Below are 17,720 nucleotides of genomic sequence, written 5' to 3'. Positions count from 1 at the left end.
CACCATCCCTGGCTGATTTCATATGTTGTAAGTATCACAGCCAAATAATCATGTCTGGCAAAGCACCAGAATGTTGCTAGTTACTGTCATTTCCACTGAAACATACAGTACACCAAGCTATACAATAAAAAATACATCTCTACTGGCTGTTCAACTCTAGCTTGCTTCAGAAGCGCTCTATGTAAATGCATTTGACAGAATTGTGTGTGACTGTTAAATGTGCCCCTGCTGTGTCTTTAAATCCTCATTAGTGTTCTTTAAGTCAGTGCACCTGATTATACATTGCACAGCGGGAAGATCTAACAAAGTATTGTTATTTGTATTATCTTTTTATAACCTAGCATCACATTCCCATTAAAAATGTATAGTGACCTTACCCATGTCAAGGCTTTCAAGAAATAAATAATGCACTGAGATAATTGGTTGTTTGCCATCATACATAGTCTTTATTGCATGTGTCAAGCCCTGAGTCATACTAATATATTTAACGTTTCTCATTAGGACATAATAGGAAATTGTGTCTGTATAAATCACATATTTATTCCCAACACGTGGCTTAGTTACACTGTGTAAAATGATGAAAACGATTTCCTGTCCACACTAGCTATGTCTCACATAGAATAAAATGTTTTTATTAGATTTACTTTGCACCACAAGAACTGGATGGGTTAAGCTGCTCGTATTTTTAAGGAATGATTTCTGCACAGGCATAGAGAGTTGCATGCACTGAAACGTGTACCGCATCTTTCTGAAGAGATCTGGACCACTAACATTCATATTGTGACAAGCTGCCTACATTATCATTCTGCATGCTGATATTCAATAAATATTATTAGAATATTCTAACCACTGAAATCACAGCCGCCGTGGTTTCAACAGCAATGTTATCGGACAGTGAATGATGCTGGACACAAATCTGAACAGTAATTCCCTCAATCAATATAGATGATTCTCAACAATGCAGTTCACGTTGGAAAGCTCATGCCAACTCAGTAGTCCACATATAAACAATTTTATTTTTTATCTTTTCTACAGAAAAAATCTTTTCTCGCTCCTCATATGAGTTAAAGAAATAAAAAAAAAAATAAATGAATTAAAGGCAGCTTAGAGAAGGTATGTCAAGTACCCAAATCATGTTTTATGATGAAAAACACCAAGTCTCTGTCACTGCTGGAGACACTCTAGCTTAGAGCAGTCATGGAGCCTACCTCACACTTTTGACATTTTTGTCTGCACATGTATGCAGGCACATGTATGTGGAGGCATAATTTATATTATCTGGAAACACTGATAAATTCTGAATTTCAAGAATTATACAAAAAGGCACAGTAATTTTATCTCCTGTTTGGTGCCAGGAACAACAACAAATTATTCAGTATGAAGAGCAAATTGTGAAAGTCTATCACCATTTCTCCTTGAGTTTAAAAGAGTCTCTGAAGTATAAATTCAGACCTTCCCCCCCTCCCTTTTTTTTTTTTTTTTTTTAAATGACTATATTCTGTGAGTGGTCATTTGTCTGAGAAAAAGCAGAGATGTAAATTTATTTTCAACCTGAAAGAACACATGCTGGTTCAATGGATTATATTTATTATTCTAAAAGAGTAAATTAAGTATTAATAGGCATACACCAAAACTAAAAACAAAACTTTGTATTGCTGACCAACTCTGAGGAACTACCAGATGAATTCAAGAGATCGTTATTAATACTGCTGTGAATATATGTAATTATCAAGCCTCGTAAAATCCTATTCAGGCAAAGCAAACCTTTTAAAGCAGGTTAGCAAATAATCTTTTACATTTTTGGCATCATCAGCTGCCATACAACAGCTCTAGAGTCAGACAAAGGTTTATTACTGGAGTGGAGAATTTTTACTGCAGTTTTGCAGTGCAGATACTAGTTAGGTGCTTTACATGCCAATCATCTTGAAGGGCCTACAAAGAGGTCAGTCAGTAGCATCCGCTCAGGACTAGATCTTGGCTGGCTACTTGGATTGTCCCTCAGTGTTGAAAGCAGTCCAAGCTGATTCAGACAGAGAATGCCCAGCTTCACACCTCAATGGCAAAAAATATGGATTCATAATTCTCAGCATAACCAGTGTTCTGAGCTGAGACCTCAGGAAGAAATAAGGGACACAGACTGTTCCATGCCACAACAACATCATGAGATGTGGATGTTTACTCCTTTAGACCTTTAAATTTTTTAAACTTGTGAAATTTTTGAAATGAAAGCCTTGGATATTTTACTTAAATGAACACCAGTTGTAATAGCAACCATACCCGTGCTAGTCAGCACTTAGGTTCCTTAGAAAATGCAACATTATCTCAACCACACATGAAAAACACCTTTTTTTTTTTTTTTTTCCTCTATCTTACTAGATAAAATGTAGACAAATGCTTTTACGCTACCTGTATTTGGAATAGAAAAAAGAGACTTCTCTCTGAGACTAACATATTATTTTGCACACCAGTACTTCATACAACTGCTCTATCAGGAACTGGAAAAAGGAAAGACACGTCTTGCAATACACGCTTATGCCAAAGAGAGGTAAAGCACCAAGAACCAGGGCCTGTGGAAGCTCTCATAATTACAGGGTTCCTTCAGCCACCAAGACTCTTCAGGAGCCTCTCCTGTGCAGTCCTCTCCAATGCACTGCACTGTCACATAGCACTGAAGGTCTGGAAGAGGAAGTGAACCTTGCTGGCCTTGCTCTTATCTTATTTAAGATTTGAGCATAATTTTGAGAACAGTTACAAACTTTAAATCACATATGCCTCATGTGATCTTTTACTTTTTTACTCTACAGATCCTCACCTGGGAGAATTCAGAACCACATCAGTGGAAAAAAAATCTCAGTGTTTCAAAACACTTTCTGATGAACACAATTATGTTTGTAATTGCAAAATATTCCTTGGTCCCACCAGGCTGCTATGTGGGTGGACCCCAGAAAGTACAAATAAATGAGTTACCGTTCTGGTGCCCTCCTTTGCAGTAACCATTACTGATTAAAACGTATGACTACACAAACATAACCAGTTTACTAGAAACCCACACAGAAAAAAATGCGGTAAAAAGAAAAACTATCTTCATACTTCAACTGATAAACTATAATCACTATCCAGTATCCGAAGCAAATTCAGCAGAACTAATCCCGGCCTGCATCCTGGAATTACAAGTGGAGTACAGGATACTGAGCAGAATAGAGAACTAGAGCCTGTCAATCACTACTGATATCAACAAAACCAGAAACTAACTCTGCTCACAGAACACTACATTCATGAAGCTCTTTTTTCCCTGCTCTTTTCCCTACTCTTTTTTCCTCCCTACTGACAGGAACTGGTGTAATATTAGGCAAATAAATGTGTGTTTCTGTACAACGCTATGATGCGTTATTTACACACACTTTTCTAAAAGTAGCAGCAATTGATGCTGGATTAATAAAAAAGGATTCTTAAATTGCATATAGCTCGTAGAAACCAGAAACTAAGAACATCATTCACTGCTTTGGAAACCTGCTATATCTAACAGTAAATCTCTTCCTTCAGGCAAACGTGGTAAGTAGCCTTGATCATAATAAACTGTTGCTACAGATCAAAGAGTAATGGCACATATATGTTCAGAGTAAAATAATAGGCAAACCCTTGCTTGAAGCTAAATTCACGGTTGAGAAGCATACAATAGCAGTCGGGTGGTATTATAACCATCTACATTTAACTAATCTACATTTTCAGTATTTCTTTATCCATTTTCCATGCTGAAAAGGCATCATCAATGAGGTCAACCACACCAACCAAAGTGGGTGAACTGGTCTGAATATATTAAAGCTTGAAACCTCTTCATGTTAATATTAAAACTTTTTTCTCCAACACTTTGAAATTATGAAGGTTCTAAAACTATTGAGATTACTGTTATTACCACTATAGAAATAAATAGTAGGTGAGCTTAGTTTATAAATGCTTTCCATATATTTAAATATGTAGCAGTTAAGAAAATTACACAGCCTCTTATGTATTTTTATTGTGTAAAAGATGTATTTTCACAGAGAGGCACATTGCTTGTCATTCTTGAAGAGCTTTACAAGAACTGAATAAAACAGTACGATAGTTAAAAGGACCCAGATTATTTAAAAGAAAGGTTTGCCTCCTTGTACGTGAATAGCCAGTATTATTGAATCTCTGACTCTCTTTCTGGATTAAAAAAAAAAAAACAAAAAAACAAAAAAAACCTACAAACAACAACAACAACAACAACAAAAAACTTACCCTTGCTTTCTGCAGAGATTATTAAGGCAATTCACTTGTTTTACATTCTGTGATAAAATAAACTCCTCTGTCATGCAGCCTGGAGCTCCTGTATCTCATCCATTATGTAAATCTCCAAAGAGTAGTTCAGCAAACACCATCTCAGCATCTCAGTTACACTGCACTTACTAAGACTACCTACATATCTAAGTTAACTTTAATTTTCCTAAGACCAATAGAAACTCTTTATTTCTTAATTTGCAAGATAGAGTCTCGCTGTCATCTCTCTTCAAAGAATAACCACCAAGCCCTAGCACATGAAGTTTTAAACACATCTTAAACACCATCTTCTCTAGAATACAGGAACATAAAGAAAAAAGAAAAATAAAAAACAGACATGAATTGTTTTGAATCTCACTATTTCTAGAACAACATCTCCTGGTGTTTCTGTTGGTGGTGTTGGATTATTTATTTTGTGTCTTTTGTGATAATGCTGAAACATTCTTATAGTACTTGGGAATTTAGGCAGAGAGTCAATGCCTGCTAACCTATGTTCAAAAGCTAGGGCTTTTGTTTTCGGCTGAATTACGCACACATGGCCATCACAGCTGACTGTAGCAACCACAGCTGTAGCAGAATGCTATCGAATTGAACTGAAACAACAACAAAACCCTAGGTAAATGGCAAAGTTCAAAAGAAGGTGACAGCCTCAAAGCAGAAGACTTGCCTCTTCGTGACTCATTGCTACACCCATGAACAAGACAGACTTCATGCATCACCAAGAGTACGCCCAAAGTGCCGTGTGGGAAACATATGAGCAGGTCAAGATTTAGATTAATACTAGGAGCTTCTTTTCTCTTTCAGACACATGTCCTTGGGTATATGAAATACCGTATCTAGTACAATCATCATTCAGGTCTGTTAGCAGAGGATAGCAGTATTAAAATAACTGCCTTCTCCTTACGTGGTAGCTATTGAATTCTAACACGTTACTCTGCCTTCATGTGAGAAGTGACAAATTGCCGTTGTTTGGTATTATTCTCCCTATGGCATGCCAAAAATATGCATTTATTTCTAGCACTAAATGTTTATTGTCAGATAGGCAGGAAAAGGAAAACAGTAAAGTGTATGTAGTATTTCAGTTTCTGCTTCAATGTATCTTAATCAGTACCGCTGTGCAGATCAAGAATCGTATTTTTTCCCCCCTCATTGAGAAGTACAGATTAATTCTAAAGTGCAGGTAGCTGTGCTGCTTCATGATACTAAGAATTAAACATTTCCACAGCAGTAGTATCCGTATTTTCCATGCAAACACTTAAATCCTGATAACTAATGACTGGAAACAGATAATTAAAAAACAAGCAGGAGAATAGTCCTGTAAATCTCTGGTTTAAATTTGTTTTACCCGATGGACAATGCCCAACACAACTGAACAGTATTCAATTTCTTGGAAACAAAACAAAACAAAAAAAAATGAGAGTATGAATTTAAACATTTTTTTCCCCCATTTGGAAACTTGTGTCATACACCTGAAAATACACATATCAAAATGGTCTTGTCAAACAGCTCTGAAATTAAATGCCTTGTGCTTCTCTCCCTGGAGTACTATAAATTTAGTCATTATTAGAATTAGTATAATTGTTCTTTAAGTGCTCTAGGAATAAAAGGTGAAATGAGCTAAGTGACTGCTCTTTCATTTCCCATGAGAACACGCCTCAGCAGCGAAGTCAGACTGCACGAGCAGGGATGCTCAGGGATGCTTTGAAAACCCATGGACTGGAGAACAAGTCCAGCAAAGCAGAGCCTCGTGTGCTCACAATGCCTGGACTGGCACAGCTTGCAGGCAGAGGGGATATGTTTTCTTACAGGGAGAATACAGAAATTCGGTGCGAAGAACTGCCCTCTGGAGATGCCTGCTGCTGTCAGCTAGTGGATGACAGGAACCTGCAGCAAAATCACTGAAGTTAACATAATGGATCCAGGCCTTTGCAGTCTAGCTCCCCATGGACTCTGTCCCATCGCTAACGAGTAATTTTCATCAGGAATAAAAGGTGAAAGAACTAAAGTAGCTGGTTTGAAGCTACCACTAAATACAGAAGGACGGAGTGCCACCTCAGTGGGTACCAGTACCAATTGCCAGCCAGGAGAACCACTGGCCTATTAGCCAGGAGCGTTGTGAAACAAGAGGGGATCTTCTCAGTGAGGCAGTTTGGCTGAAGATATCCACAGTCTGTGTCTTTCGGGGGATTTACAGTGGAGTAGCCCATGAGAAATCAGAGCATGGTAGCTAAGCTTTTGGAGCACATCTCACAGTTTAGTTCCTTCCAAAGGCGATCTAGCTTGCACAGCCCAAGGCCATGCTACCAGACAAAACAAAACACAGAGATTCAGGGACACATTTCCAGATCTAAGCTACAACAGTAATACACTCGGCTCACTTTACAGCTCTGGTCCGGACTAGCTGCCTCCAAAACCTAAACTGTCCAGTGGTTTGGGGGATTAGTCATTCCGGATATATCTGGTAACAGCAGGGACAAATCTGCACTGCTTCAAGGGGTCCTACCACACGCTCCAAGTCTGCCCCTTCAAACCACAAGGCACAGAGCCTGCAACTCACAGCAGACACCCTCTGCTTTCACACCACGAAAACACCCCGCTGCTAGGTCTCTGATCATTTCCAATGCTTTGACCTGAAAACAGGGAGCACCAGGAACACCGCAAAGGGATGGGAGTACACCCAACCCCAGCAGCATGGCTGCAGAACACATGCTCTGGAGGCAGCTGGCCCCACCTGGTGCACACATGGGAATTTGGCAACACTCATACTGGGGGCATGGTTTTCCCCCCAAGCTGGATGCGTTCAGCAAGGTGGATACCATACATCCCATGTTTATGCTGGACAATCCCTTAGGTACTAAATACAGAGACTGCCAGAACTGAGGAAATGCTTACGTCAAATTTTCTTAACTCTATCTTCATGCTGCTTCCATCATTTTATTTTACAGTCTTCAAGATATGTTTCAGAAAACGCAAGAGGTAACAGCTCCTGTTTCTGTTTCTCCTGAAAGGCAGGGACTCTGTAGCATATCACCTCTCCCCCTCCCGGTATGGGAACATTAACATAGCCATGTAATCTGAAGTCCCAGAAACTGCAATCAAAGTTGTCTTGAAAAAGCAATTTGTCATTCTATGTTCTATATACGTCAGTTTTTTCTAAGTCTATTCTCAGCTCTGGCCAGACCTTACAAGATTTTTTTTTTATTTTTTAGGTTTTTACTCCCAAATGAACTTCAAAAAGAAATCTCAAAATGTAAAACAATGGTTATAGGAAAACATTCATAACTGGAAAAACATGACCTCAATATGACTTAAGTTAATCAAAAAAAAGTTAAATAATAATGAACCAAGCCTTACAAGCCACAGCTACAAGTAATATAAATGATAGATGTCAACACATTTACTAACTAAAAATGTAAGGAGATACCTATTAACTTTCACAAGTAGTTTAACAGGCACTCTACCGGAATGAGCCTGTCAATAGGTGCTCCATCAGACCCTTAACCACAAGCTTTCACTTACATCCATGATTTACAGACTCATTATCGTCAGCTAGTACTTCGTGGAGTAGTGATCTAGGCAACAACAGCAAGATCTACCTTTACTTTACGCTGGCATTTAGCAAAATTAACTTGCATATTAGAAATATTCCATATTTTGCTCACATCTTGACAATTCTGGAGTATTTACTCTCCTGGAAGCTGCACTACAATGTGGAGTTTCAACCTCCCCCACATGCCATCTTACGTGAACACCGCTGCCATGCTTTTTAATGCAATTCTCCATTCCTCATATTTAAAACAAAAAAAAAAAGTTCAGTAAACAGGATTTTGAATTCAACGCAGCTGAATCAGCCCACAGCTGTTCCAAGCAGAGCAGAAACCCATGCAGCCACCAGGACACAAACCCCACACGCCACCGCTGAGCAGCTGCTGAGCTGGAGATGTTGCTCCCAGTTCTTAGCAGCCTCCTGGACAGCTCTGCACTGACTACTTGAAAATACAAACCTATTTATTATATATAAAGGACCTCATTATTTATTGATTCTAAACCAAAGCTTGAGGCTCTTGCAGTAGACAAGGCTTTGACAGGGAAGGTCTGACCCACCTCTGTGCCTACCTCCATTGCCTTCCTGAAGTTTGAGGGTACAGAAAAAACACAGCTACCTTTAACCGCTACCTTTTATTCTTCTGAAATAACACTTCTGCAAATACATATTTTGTTTTTCAATATGAGTCTTAAAAACAATGGTTATGACCTTCCATGGACGTCTGCCCCCAGTCCACATTGACAGGAATAAAATAAAAGCACAAAAACCTCTGAATTGCAATCCGACCGGGTTTAAACAAGGTCAGGTCACAAGCCAAACACCAAATGCGATTAGGACCCAACTCTGATGAACTGGTTTGATGTGTATGTATGTGGGTGTGCTTTGGATACCTGCCCTAAGCCAGCTGCTGAAGAGCACTGTGTAAACACACCGAAACAGTGGGGAAATGAATGGAATGGAGCCAAGACCCAAGACCCATAAACAAGAAATCATTTAGGCTCAAAAACCAACTGCACAGCAGAAATGGGGGGAGGGGGATCAGGGCAGCACAAATTTTATGCTGTTAGTAAGGAAAGCCTAATAGCACTGCTGAGGTCCTCCCAGAAATTCATTCATTAATTTTACAATGGCAAGGGAAAAAAGAATCAGTCCAAACTAATGCAAGTGCGTGAGGCTGAAGAGGTTCACCACAGATTTCTTCAATGCCTTTTTTTTTTCTTTTCTTTCTCTTTCCTTGGAAATGCCACCAGCAGTTTTTCAGCAACCAGGATCAGTCCCAAATGCGCCTCATCCTGCTCACATCTGAGCCCGGCTGGCACAGAGCTGAAGAGAGCACCAAGAGGCAGCCCAGTATGCAGCAGACGGCCTTTGAGAAGAACAGAAAAAAGAAAGGACATCTCTGCATCTTACATCTTTAAGTGTTTGGAAGTAAAAGCAGATCTGTGCTCTGAACAGGACTGGACCCCAGACGACAAACTGCCTGCTATCTGTTGCTCAATTAAATATCTACCACCGATTAACTGTTCAGGGACAAAGCCTGACAAGTGCCACACGACGGACGAAATCAAAAGAACTTTACAGTCTTTGTGCCTTGCTGAATTTGGCCATCAGTCATTTTTAAGTGGTCATTTGTTATGCGGCTTTATCCAAGATATTTATAATCATAATGAATTGAGACAAAACACCAAACTCTTGTCTCTTTGCCTTAGAGTAATCTAAAGCGAAAAGAACATGACAGAAAGGATAGATTGATGGTCAGCGCAAGATAACTCTCTTGAGATTAATATATTTTATCCTGTTCATGCTTCTATTTGTAATTATACTCCAAGAATCCACTGGCTGATTTTAGATGTGAAAGACCACTTAAGAGCAGTCACTTCCTTCCTAGGAAAAATGTGTTTGTTTGCAATAGATAGGGAGGAGAGTGCAGACAGAAAACAAACACATCGCCACATGCTACCAGTACTCTGACCGCAGGATACACTATGCAGGCAAAAGCATAAAACCTTGAAACACCCTCAACTACACCCAATATGAAAAAAAAAACAAACGCCTTTATCGTGACCGGACTCTAAAATCACAGAAAAACGCAGGCTGGGAATCCAAGTCCAAACTCCATCCAAAACAAGGGCAGCTTCAAAGCTGGATCAGATGGCTCGGGGACTTTGCCCAGTCCGCACGGGTGCCTGCGGCTGTTCCTCCCCACGTGCAGGACTTTACGTTTTCTTTTGCTGACCTTGACGAGGCTCCTGCCAGCCCATTTCTCCAGCCTGCTGGTGTTGCCCTGAACGGCAGGCCCTGCCCTCACCAGGTCAGCTGGGTTTCTGCAACGTGGTCCTGCTCTGCACAGGAGTCAGGGCAGGTGAGGCAAGGGTAAATCGGAGGTAGGGAGATTGTTGAGATGGGTTGAGCTCTGGAGATCTTAAAGAAGGTATTTCCTTGTGTTGAATACCTCTCTTTAAATGGCTGAAGCAAAGTTTGCTCCTGTTATTTTATTTTTTTTTTTAAAGAGATGACACACAGGTTATGTTCTTGACAAAGCAGTGCTTCTCAGGCTTATCACATAGAGCTCTTCAAGAAAATAAGCAGTTGGCTCTTAATGCCACTGAAATCAAGACAATTCTATGCATTGTAGAGCATTTTCTGATCACGACATTATATAATTTAGAACATCATTCAGCCTGATCAAAGGAACTGCCCAGCAGTATTTCTGCAGGCCGTCCATGAAACTACTGTGAGTGGGAGACTGCACCCAAGACCACTCATTGCAAAGGCAGGTCTGTGTTATACTTAATCTGCGCAATTTCTTCTTCCCCGTCCTTCAATTTAGCTTTCCAACCTCATTTCAATCCTGCCTACTCCTTTTTGGCCTAAGGCCTTAATCTTTATGTTGCCCAGGCATTTTTTTTGAGCTATAGTTCCTCCGTCAGTTACCAATTTCCTTATCAGCTTCTACGCTGGGCTCTCATCTTCATGAATTCGCATGCAATCACTGTAGACTGAAAAATGTAAACCTTAAATGTCATATTCAAGGAAGCAATGAATCTCCGGATTCAGTCGCTGTTACAGACAGCCGAGAACCATTGTAAACTGCGTGCATCCAATATACATGTATTTATTTATCATATTTCTTATCTTTCTGGGAAAGATTCATCTGACTTCACTTTATGAAACAGAAAATTTTATGTTTATATTTCCTGCAATAGTTGCATGTACGGGTAGATGTCAGTTATTTATATAAGACCGCTTTTACATGCATTACAATACAGTTTGAGGCAGACCAACAAAGAGATTAAGTATATTGATATAGCTTACAGATGATGCAATTCCAAGACCTCTTTACACTACCAACAATATACAAACATACTCCTGTTATTAATGGAAAAAATTTGGCTTTCAAAACTTGGTTATTTAAACAGCATATTCTTAGCTCCACTGTAAAGTGAAAGACTGAGGCAGGGTGCTGGGTGAAATCCAATCTCTTTCCTACTGGAGCCAGAACTTTATCAACTGATCATAAAAGTGACCACGGAGAATCCCCTTCTACCTCTGTTGCTTAACTTTTCTGAAATCAGTCTTCCCAGAAAAGGATTTTTTAGTCTCAGACTTTGAATTCCTGAAATTGTTCAGCTATATGATTTAGACGTGGTACTTTCCTAATCTAAAAGATTAACAGCTGCATTCAGAGCTCTACATTTGCAAAGACTGCCAAACAGAAAACACATAATGAAATAATTCAGTATCTCCTCCCTTATCTGCACAGCTTCCCTATGATTACTAAGGGATGTCATCGGAGGGACATGAAAGTAGAACTATGGCTTGAAAAGAGAGAGGTCATCCTATTCTGTTTTTCCTTCTTTCTGCCATCATTCTGCACTGAGCCAAAAAAACAAAAGCAGAAAAAAGATGAGAGATACAGAGATAGGAGCACTACATTTCTCACAGAACTACTTTTTTCTGCTTTTGTTTTTTTCCAAGAAACTTGGTAAAAGGCCATATGAAGTCTAGGAGTCTTTTAAATTTGTCTGATCTGAAAGCCCTCTCATCTGTGCACATTCTGGTTACTACAGCCTGTTTCATGGATCTGATAAACCTTGAGGTTTTCTTTCCTGGTGCCACTTCCCCAGCCAAACACCTCGCATGGCCCTCTAGTCCGACAAAGTTTCTCCTCAAAAAAATTCAACACAAACACGACTATGCTATGGTAGTGTTGCTCTATGCTGTTTTCTGGACAGTATGAGGAGCCCACTGCAACATGCTGGTATCATCTGCAAATTATCTCTGGGTAAGTGGGTCTTTGTGCTCTCTCATAAACTTTCTGCCAGTAAAGCATTGTCATCACACACACACACACACCAGTTCATATATACAGAATTTTGTCACTGTCATTCTGGAAGATGTGAGCAAGGTTTCAGTGGTATTAGTTTTTCACACTGCTATTTATAGCTAAGAGGTCTGAGTGGGGAAGTGTTTGCTCCCTCGTGATATGAGCCCATCCCAAGCTGTCATGTTGGTATGGACAGCAGTTGTGGGCTTGTCAGCAATAAAATCAAAGAGAAATTCCTTAATACTCTGCATGCCGGCTTTAGCAGGCAACAACTGCTGGTTCATATCTGGGAATATGGGTCCCTGATCCGGGAAAAGAATTGTGGACATTACTACTGAGCTACTAATACCTTTTACCATCTCTATTAAGGTTCAGATTTGCCTTCTGAAGGTTGGAGGCTTTTAGGAACCTGTGGTATATAAAGCAGATGTTCTATAGATGTCTCTAAACTAAAAGTTTCAATGGCTGTTATTTCAGGAGACCGGATTCAAGGACACAGATGCTTCCCTCAAGCCTTGTGCTGCCTGTGAATCCTTAAGTAGTTAGAAGCGGCGCATCTCCTACCTGTTGCAAGCATTTAAAAGGCTAACCCAACAATTAAACTCTTCCTTACTGTGGCAGTTGTTGATAAAATGTAAAACCTCTGATCCACTCAAACATTGATATAACCAAACTTCCATTGAGATAAATGAGAATCTTAGCCCTGCTAAAGTATTTTGCTCAGATAAATAGAGGAATGAAGTTAAATTTATGGTATTCAACTGACACACATTGCACTTTTGGAAAACTTTAGTTGCTGCTTTTTTGATTGTTCCTACCCCAACCAAGATTCAGAGGATGAAGAAAGCTTTCTGGGAAAAAGGTTTTCCACTGTAACCTATCCTTCCTTGATCAATACAGTTTCCAGAATTCCTTGCTTAATTGGGTTGCAGCACTGCATCCCACTGTGCTGCCACTGCAATTCATTCGATCTAGTGCAAACCCACAAGCACTGCTTCATTTAAACATCCTTGGCAGGCACTGGTTAAAGTAGCATCCTGGCCAAAGTGTACAGTTCACAGTCAACAACAAGTCTGATCGACAGATGTCAAGGCCTACTGAATTTTATCGTCTTATAAAACAACAATAAAATCAGCAAAGCACAAAGGTCCACTAACACATTTTCCTCACTGCCTAGCACAGAAAACACACACTGTAAGATGCGTATCTCTGCATGATAAGAAAACAAAGCACCAAGATACCTAAACATTAAGGTATCATATCCTATTTGACTTATTAAGCCGCATTTGTCAACATTTCATCTGAGTGCTATTCAACAACATATTAACCTTCATAGCTGGTAGCTGTAAAGACAATGCCCATCTCATTCTCCTTTCATCCTTGCACAGAATAAATGCATCCCACTGTGTGTCAGCCCATTCAGACACTTGACATCCAGGGCATTACCCATTTCTTTAATGTACTAATAGGTTTTCCTTTGAACGTTCAGGTCTGTAATTTTTTATTTTCTTTTGCCTTTGTTTTTTTAAAGTCAGAAGCTGTTGTGTAAAGTTACAGTTGTGTCAAGCTAAAGTATTCCCCTGCCTGAGAGACAGTATGGCACATTGAACTCAGACTGATTATTTCATCTATAATGTTTTGTAATACAATTTAATTTTTATAATAGCAATAATAGGTATAATGCATATGGTTGTAAAAACGTCAACCAACTTTTATGGCTTTCCTCTTCATATGAATATTCAGTCATCCATTCGTCCCTTAATCCACTTCAATCCTGAAAAGAAAAAATGGAGTAATTCAGTATCGGTGAGATAATTGAAAAGCCGTGTTTAATTGATGCATTTTCTTAGGTGTTTATTAATTTCTCCAATATTATTGTATATATAAATAAAAATGTAACAACAGATCTCTGTTCCACAGTGAAACTCAGGTTAGGAGATCAGTAAGTTTATAAAAATTTTATAAAACTGGATGATTATGACACATATATATTATAGAGCTTTATATTTCCTGTTAACAAATGATTTTACTTAATGTTTGAAGTGTCTTTCATATCTAAGCTGATACTTAAGTGTACCAAGTCCCAGCTGGTTTAATTAGTCTTCAGGGCCCATTATATATCAGTATCAAATGTATGTAGAGGTAAACTTTCTAGCAGTTAGCTAGTGTGAATCTTCTTTATTGGCATTTATAAATGCGTTCCCAGAAATACTATGTGAGATCTGGGCAATAACACTTTAAAAGGCAAATATTATTAGTGAACTCAGTCATTACCATAATTATTTCCTGTGGCTGGATAAGATCATTAGAAAGTTTGAATACGTATGAATACAATACATCATTATTTTAGCTATGATTCCATGTGAATATATAAAATAAAATGTATATAGATAATTAAATACTATACTAAAGTTTTGGAATGTTTCTTCAGATTTAAGAAATACACAAATCCAGTAGTCTAACTTTAAAACCTTGAGAAAAAAAAAAGCTTCAGATGTCCAAAACTTAAATAGTTGACTGTGTGTCCCAAACCTCTTGCCGGAATATGTGTATATATCTGGCAGCAAATGCTACTTACATATGTCTCTCTTAATAATGTAAATGGTGTGAAGTCAAGAATCTAAATCTGCTGTCAAGAGTTATTATAAACAATCTGCTGTTATTTTTATATCATTTAAAATAGGGTCATCTTTCAAATAGCAGTGGAGCATCACCTGCCTGTTTTAAATCACAACCCAGTATTTTGTTAGTGCTGTATATATGATAACATGGCTAATAGGTTTCAAAAAATTAAGCAAACTTTTACACTGAAAATAAGACAAGAATCTCCCTTAAAGATGTGACATTAGTAAGTATTCATATACTGTGCTATTATTGTACTGACTAAAGTTTACGCATTTATATTTTTATTAACATGAATACTGTCTTAGAAATAAAATTAAATTCTAAACAGTCATATGAATCATAAAAGGTTGCGAAATCACTATAAACATTGACCTCATTAAATGTAATTAAATACTGTAGCCTTAGAGTGTGCTAACTACTGTAGACCATTTGCTCCATCTCTTAGGCCTCTTGTAAACTGTCTTCTTTTTTATTGCTGTTGAATGTCCCTTGACATTATTTGGATTCCTTCAAAAATTTCCATTTCACGAAACAGATTTTATTTGGCTTGTTGAACCAACAAGCTTTGGGCTGCAACTCCTTTTTGCATACTGGAAGAACCTCCTTTGAGTTTTCTAGCAGCTATTTCTCTGTCCAATGTCCAAAAACGGGACAAGTAGACCAGTTTTTCTTTATCTTAAACTTGCACAATGTGGTTATCTAACCTGAAGAGGAACTGATTCAGTCATCAAGTTCTTGCACATTAAATGTGAAGTATTCAAAACCTTTGTGGGGTCTCTGTCAGGAAGACAGCGTGACCTGTAATTGTTTCCAGTTCTACATGTCGTCTCATTATTGCTTCTGCTTAAATACACACAGACACACACACACTCCTACAATGCAACTTAGCTTCACGTCACACATGAATGCTGGAAGTCTTATTAGGTTACTGTGCTATGGTAATGGAGAAAACATGGATAAGCATTTTGAAACTGCTGAATTGCAGCTATCTAACTAATCATAGCCACAACTGTTTGCATTATTAAATCACATACAATGGCCCTCCTCATGAAAAACCTACTTCTTTAGCAATGACAAATAATTGGCTTTGCTTATTCATTCTTTTCAGGTTTGCACAATTTACCAAGCACTGAAATGCCTCTTTCCTTCCACATGCTGCATCACTGTGGTCTCCCCGCCTCGTGTACTCCAAGCCTGTGGCAGGGTTTCTGTTTGTCCTTGTCTTTGCTAAGCACAAGCAACGCACAAGGTGCTCTGGCAGTGCCACCATCCCACAGCCCTGCTCCACCCTGGTACATGCAGTCAGGGTGTGGGACAGGAGTCAGCCTCCTAGCTCTGAGACTGCCAGTAAGGCTGACAAAGTGCATGGATGGTGACAGGCAATGCACATCAGCCACAAATTCCACACATTCAGGTCGAAGACCTCTTATTCGTGACTTCTTTAGGCTGTTTTGGGGTGAAAACGCAGAGGTAACCATCCATCTGAAAAGGTCTGCTCAACTGGCAACTCCACAATTCTGAGGCCTCATTTTCAGAAGTACTGGGAAGCTTCGGCTTCCGATGAAGTGACTTTGAAATCTATGTGAAAAATAGGGCCGTCTGTCCTTGCAAATCTAATGCATCGATTCTGCCACGTGTCATCCCTGTGAAATGTGCGCTGGACTTTGTTTTTCAGCTGTTTACTGTGAAATCTCAGTTTCTCCTATCAGAAATATGAAAACTGGTATGAAAGCCTACACAGAAATACATCGAGCATTTGTAGAAAATGTGTTTTTTTTATACCAAACGAAAATCTACCACAACACAACTGCATGGTATTTTAAATTCAAAAACCTTTGTGTCAAAAGGGTTAAGTAACCATAGAGCAAAGCACACAATGAACCATCAGCTTCAACCAAAAGAAGAAATTTAAGTTGCAAACACTCTTATGTCCACTTCCAGCCAAAAGCTAACCATCTTCTTCAGACCCAGAGTTCATAAGGGTAACCAATACCACCAAAGATCAGATTCCTTCTTCTATGGCAAGAGAAAACCAAACAGAAATTAAAACATGCAGTCCAGCCTGGAAACATTTATTCCTCAGAATAAATGCACTCATAGTCCCACCCTGGCCGATATCCCCACCAACTGGCAGAGCGGAGCAGGAGAAACAAACATTTTACTGGAAGTAAGGAGCATGGAAAGTGCTTCAGGACAATCATGTTGTACATATTTCCAGACAGAGGCTACCCTATGTGTAGAGATGCCTTTGTATCTAGAAGCAGACCATTTTCAAACACATAAAAACATGCCAATTCATTAAAATACTAGTTCATAGAAGTATCACTTTCATCATCTCTTTTATGTCCTACTAATTTTTAAGTAAATTCCCATTAATACAGGTACAAAGTATTCCTTACATCATACTCCCCTCTTTTCTAGTTTGGGCAGATATAGTAACCTACATATGGAAAAGATCAACTAAGTCAAAAAGTCAAGTAATTTACTGAATCGGGATTTAGTAACTTTTCTCTCTATGAAGCAAATCCCCTATTTGGGTATAACCATACCTCTGAATCACTTTCTTGCACCATTTATTTCACTTTAAAAACATATGCACTTTTCTTCTTGAAAGCCCTCAAATCTGCACTTACACATCTGTAAACCCTTCCACAGGCCTTGAGTCACATCCAACTTCCTGAAGACAAAGTGTGGCTTCTTCCAAGCTCACCAAGGCCACCCCAAACACCAGATAAGGCAGAATAATTGAAAGCACAGTTTCAGCGGCGTACAGAGACCAAGGAGCACTGGTTATCATCAACGCAGCGTTGGGGATGGCTACATGTACATTAATAGTAACCACATACTTGCCTTTTTTTCCCCCAACATTTCTGGTTCTTGCAGGGAAATTCATAAGCTCCATAAACCAGATATTCCACAGAA

At 39.0% G+C, this 17,720-nt stretch overlaps 1 protein-coding gene across 8 annotated transcripts in view; it reads right to left on the bottom strand.

Moving 5' to 3' along the window:
• Positions 1-17,720, bottom strand: part of KLF12 (KLF transcription factor 12) — a 246,687-nt gene that overhangs the window by 165,744 nt on the left and 63,223 nt on the right. For all 8 annotated transcript variants that reach the window (XM_027473007.3, XM_038185326.2, XM_027472998.3 and 5 more), the window contains exon 2: positions 13,884-13,947. In XM_027473007.3, the coding sequence (XP_027328808.1) occupies positions 13,884-13,904 (21 nt within the window). In that variant the 5' untranslated portion in view covers positions 13,905-13,947. The remainder of the gene's footprint in view (positions 1-13,883; positions 13,948-17,720) is intronic.

Source organism: Anas platyrhynchos, chromosome 1 (genome assembly GCF_047663525.1).
Source record: "Anas platyrhynchos isolate ZD024472 breed Pekin duck chromosome 1, IASCAAS_PekinDuck_T2T, whole genome shotgun sequence".
In the NCBI taxonomy this organism is placed as follows: Eukaryota; Metazoa; Chordata; class Aves; order Anseriformes; family Anatidae; genus Anas; species Anas platyrhynchos.
The sequence above is the reverse complement of the archived record's forward strand: the minus strand, read 5'-3'. Positions and strand labels throughout refer to the sequence as shown.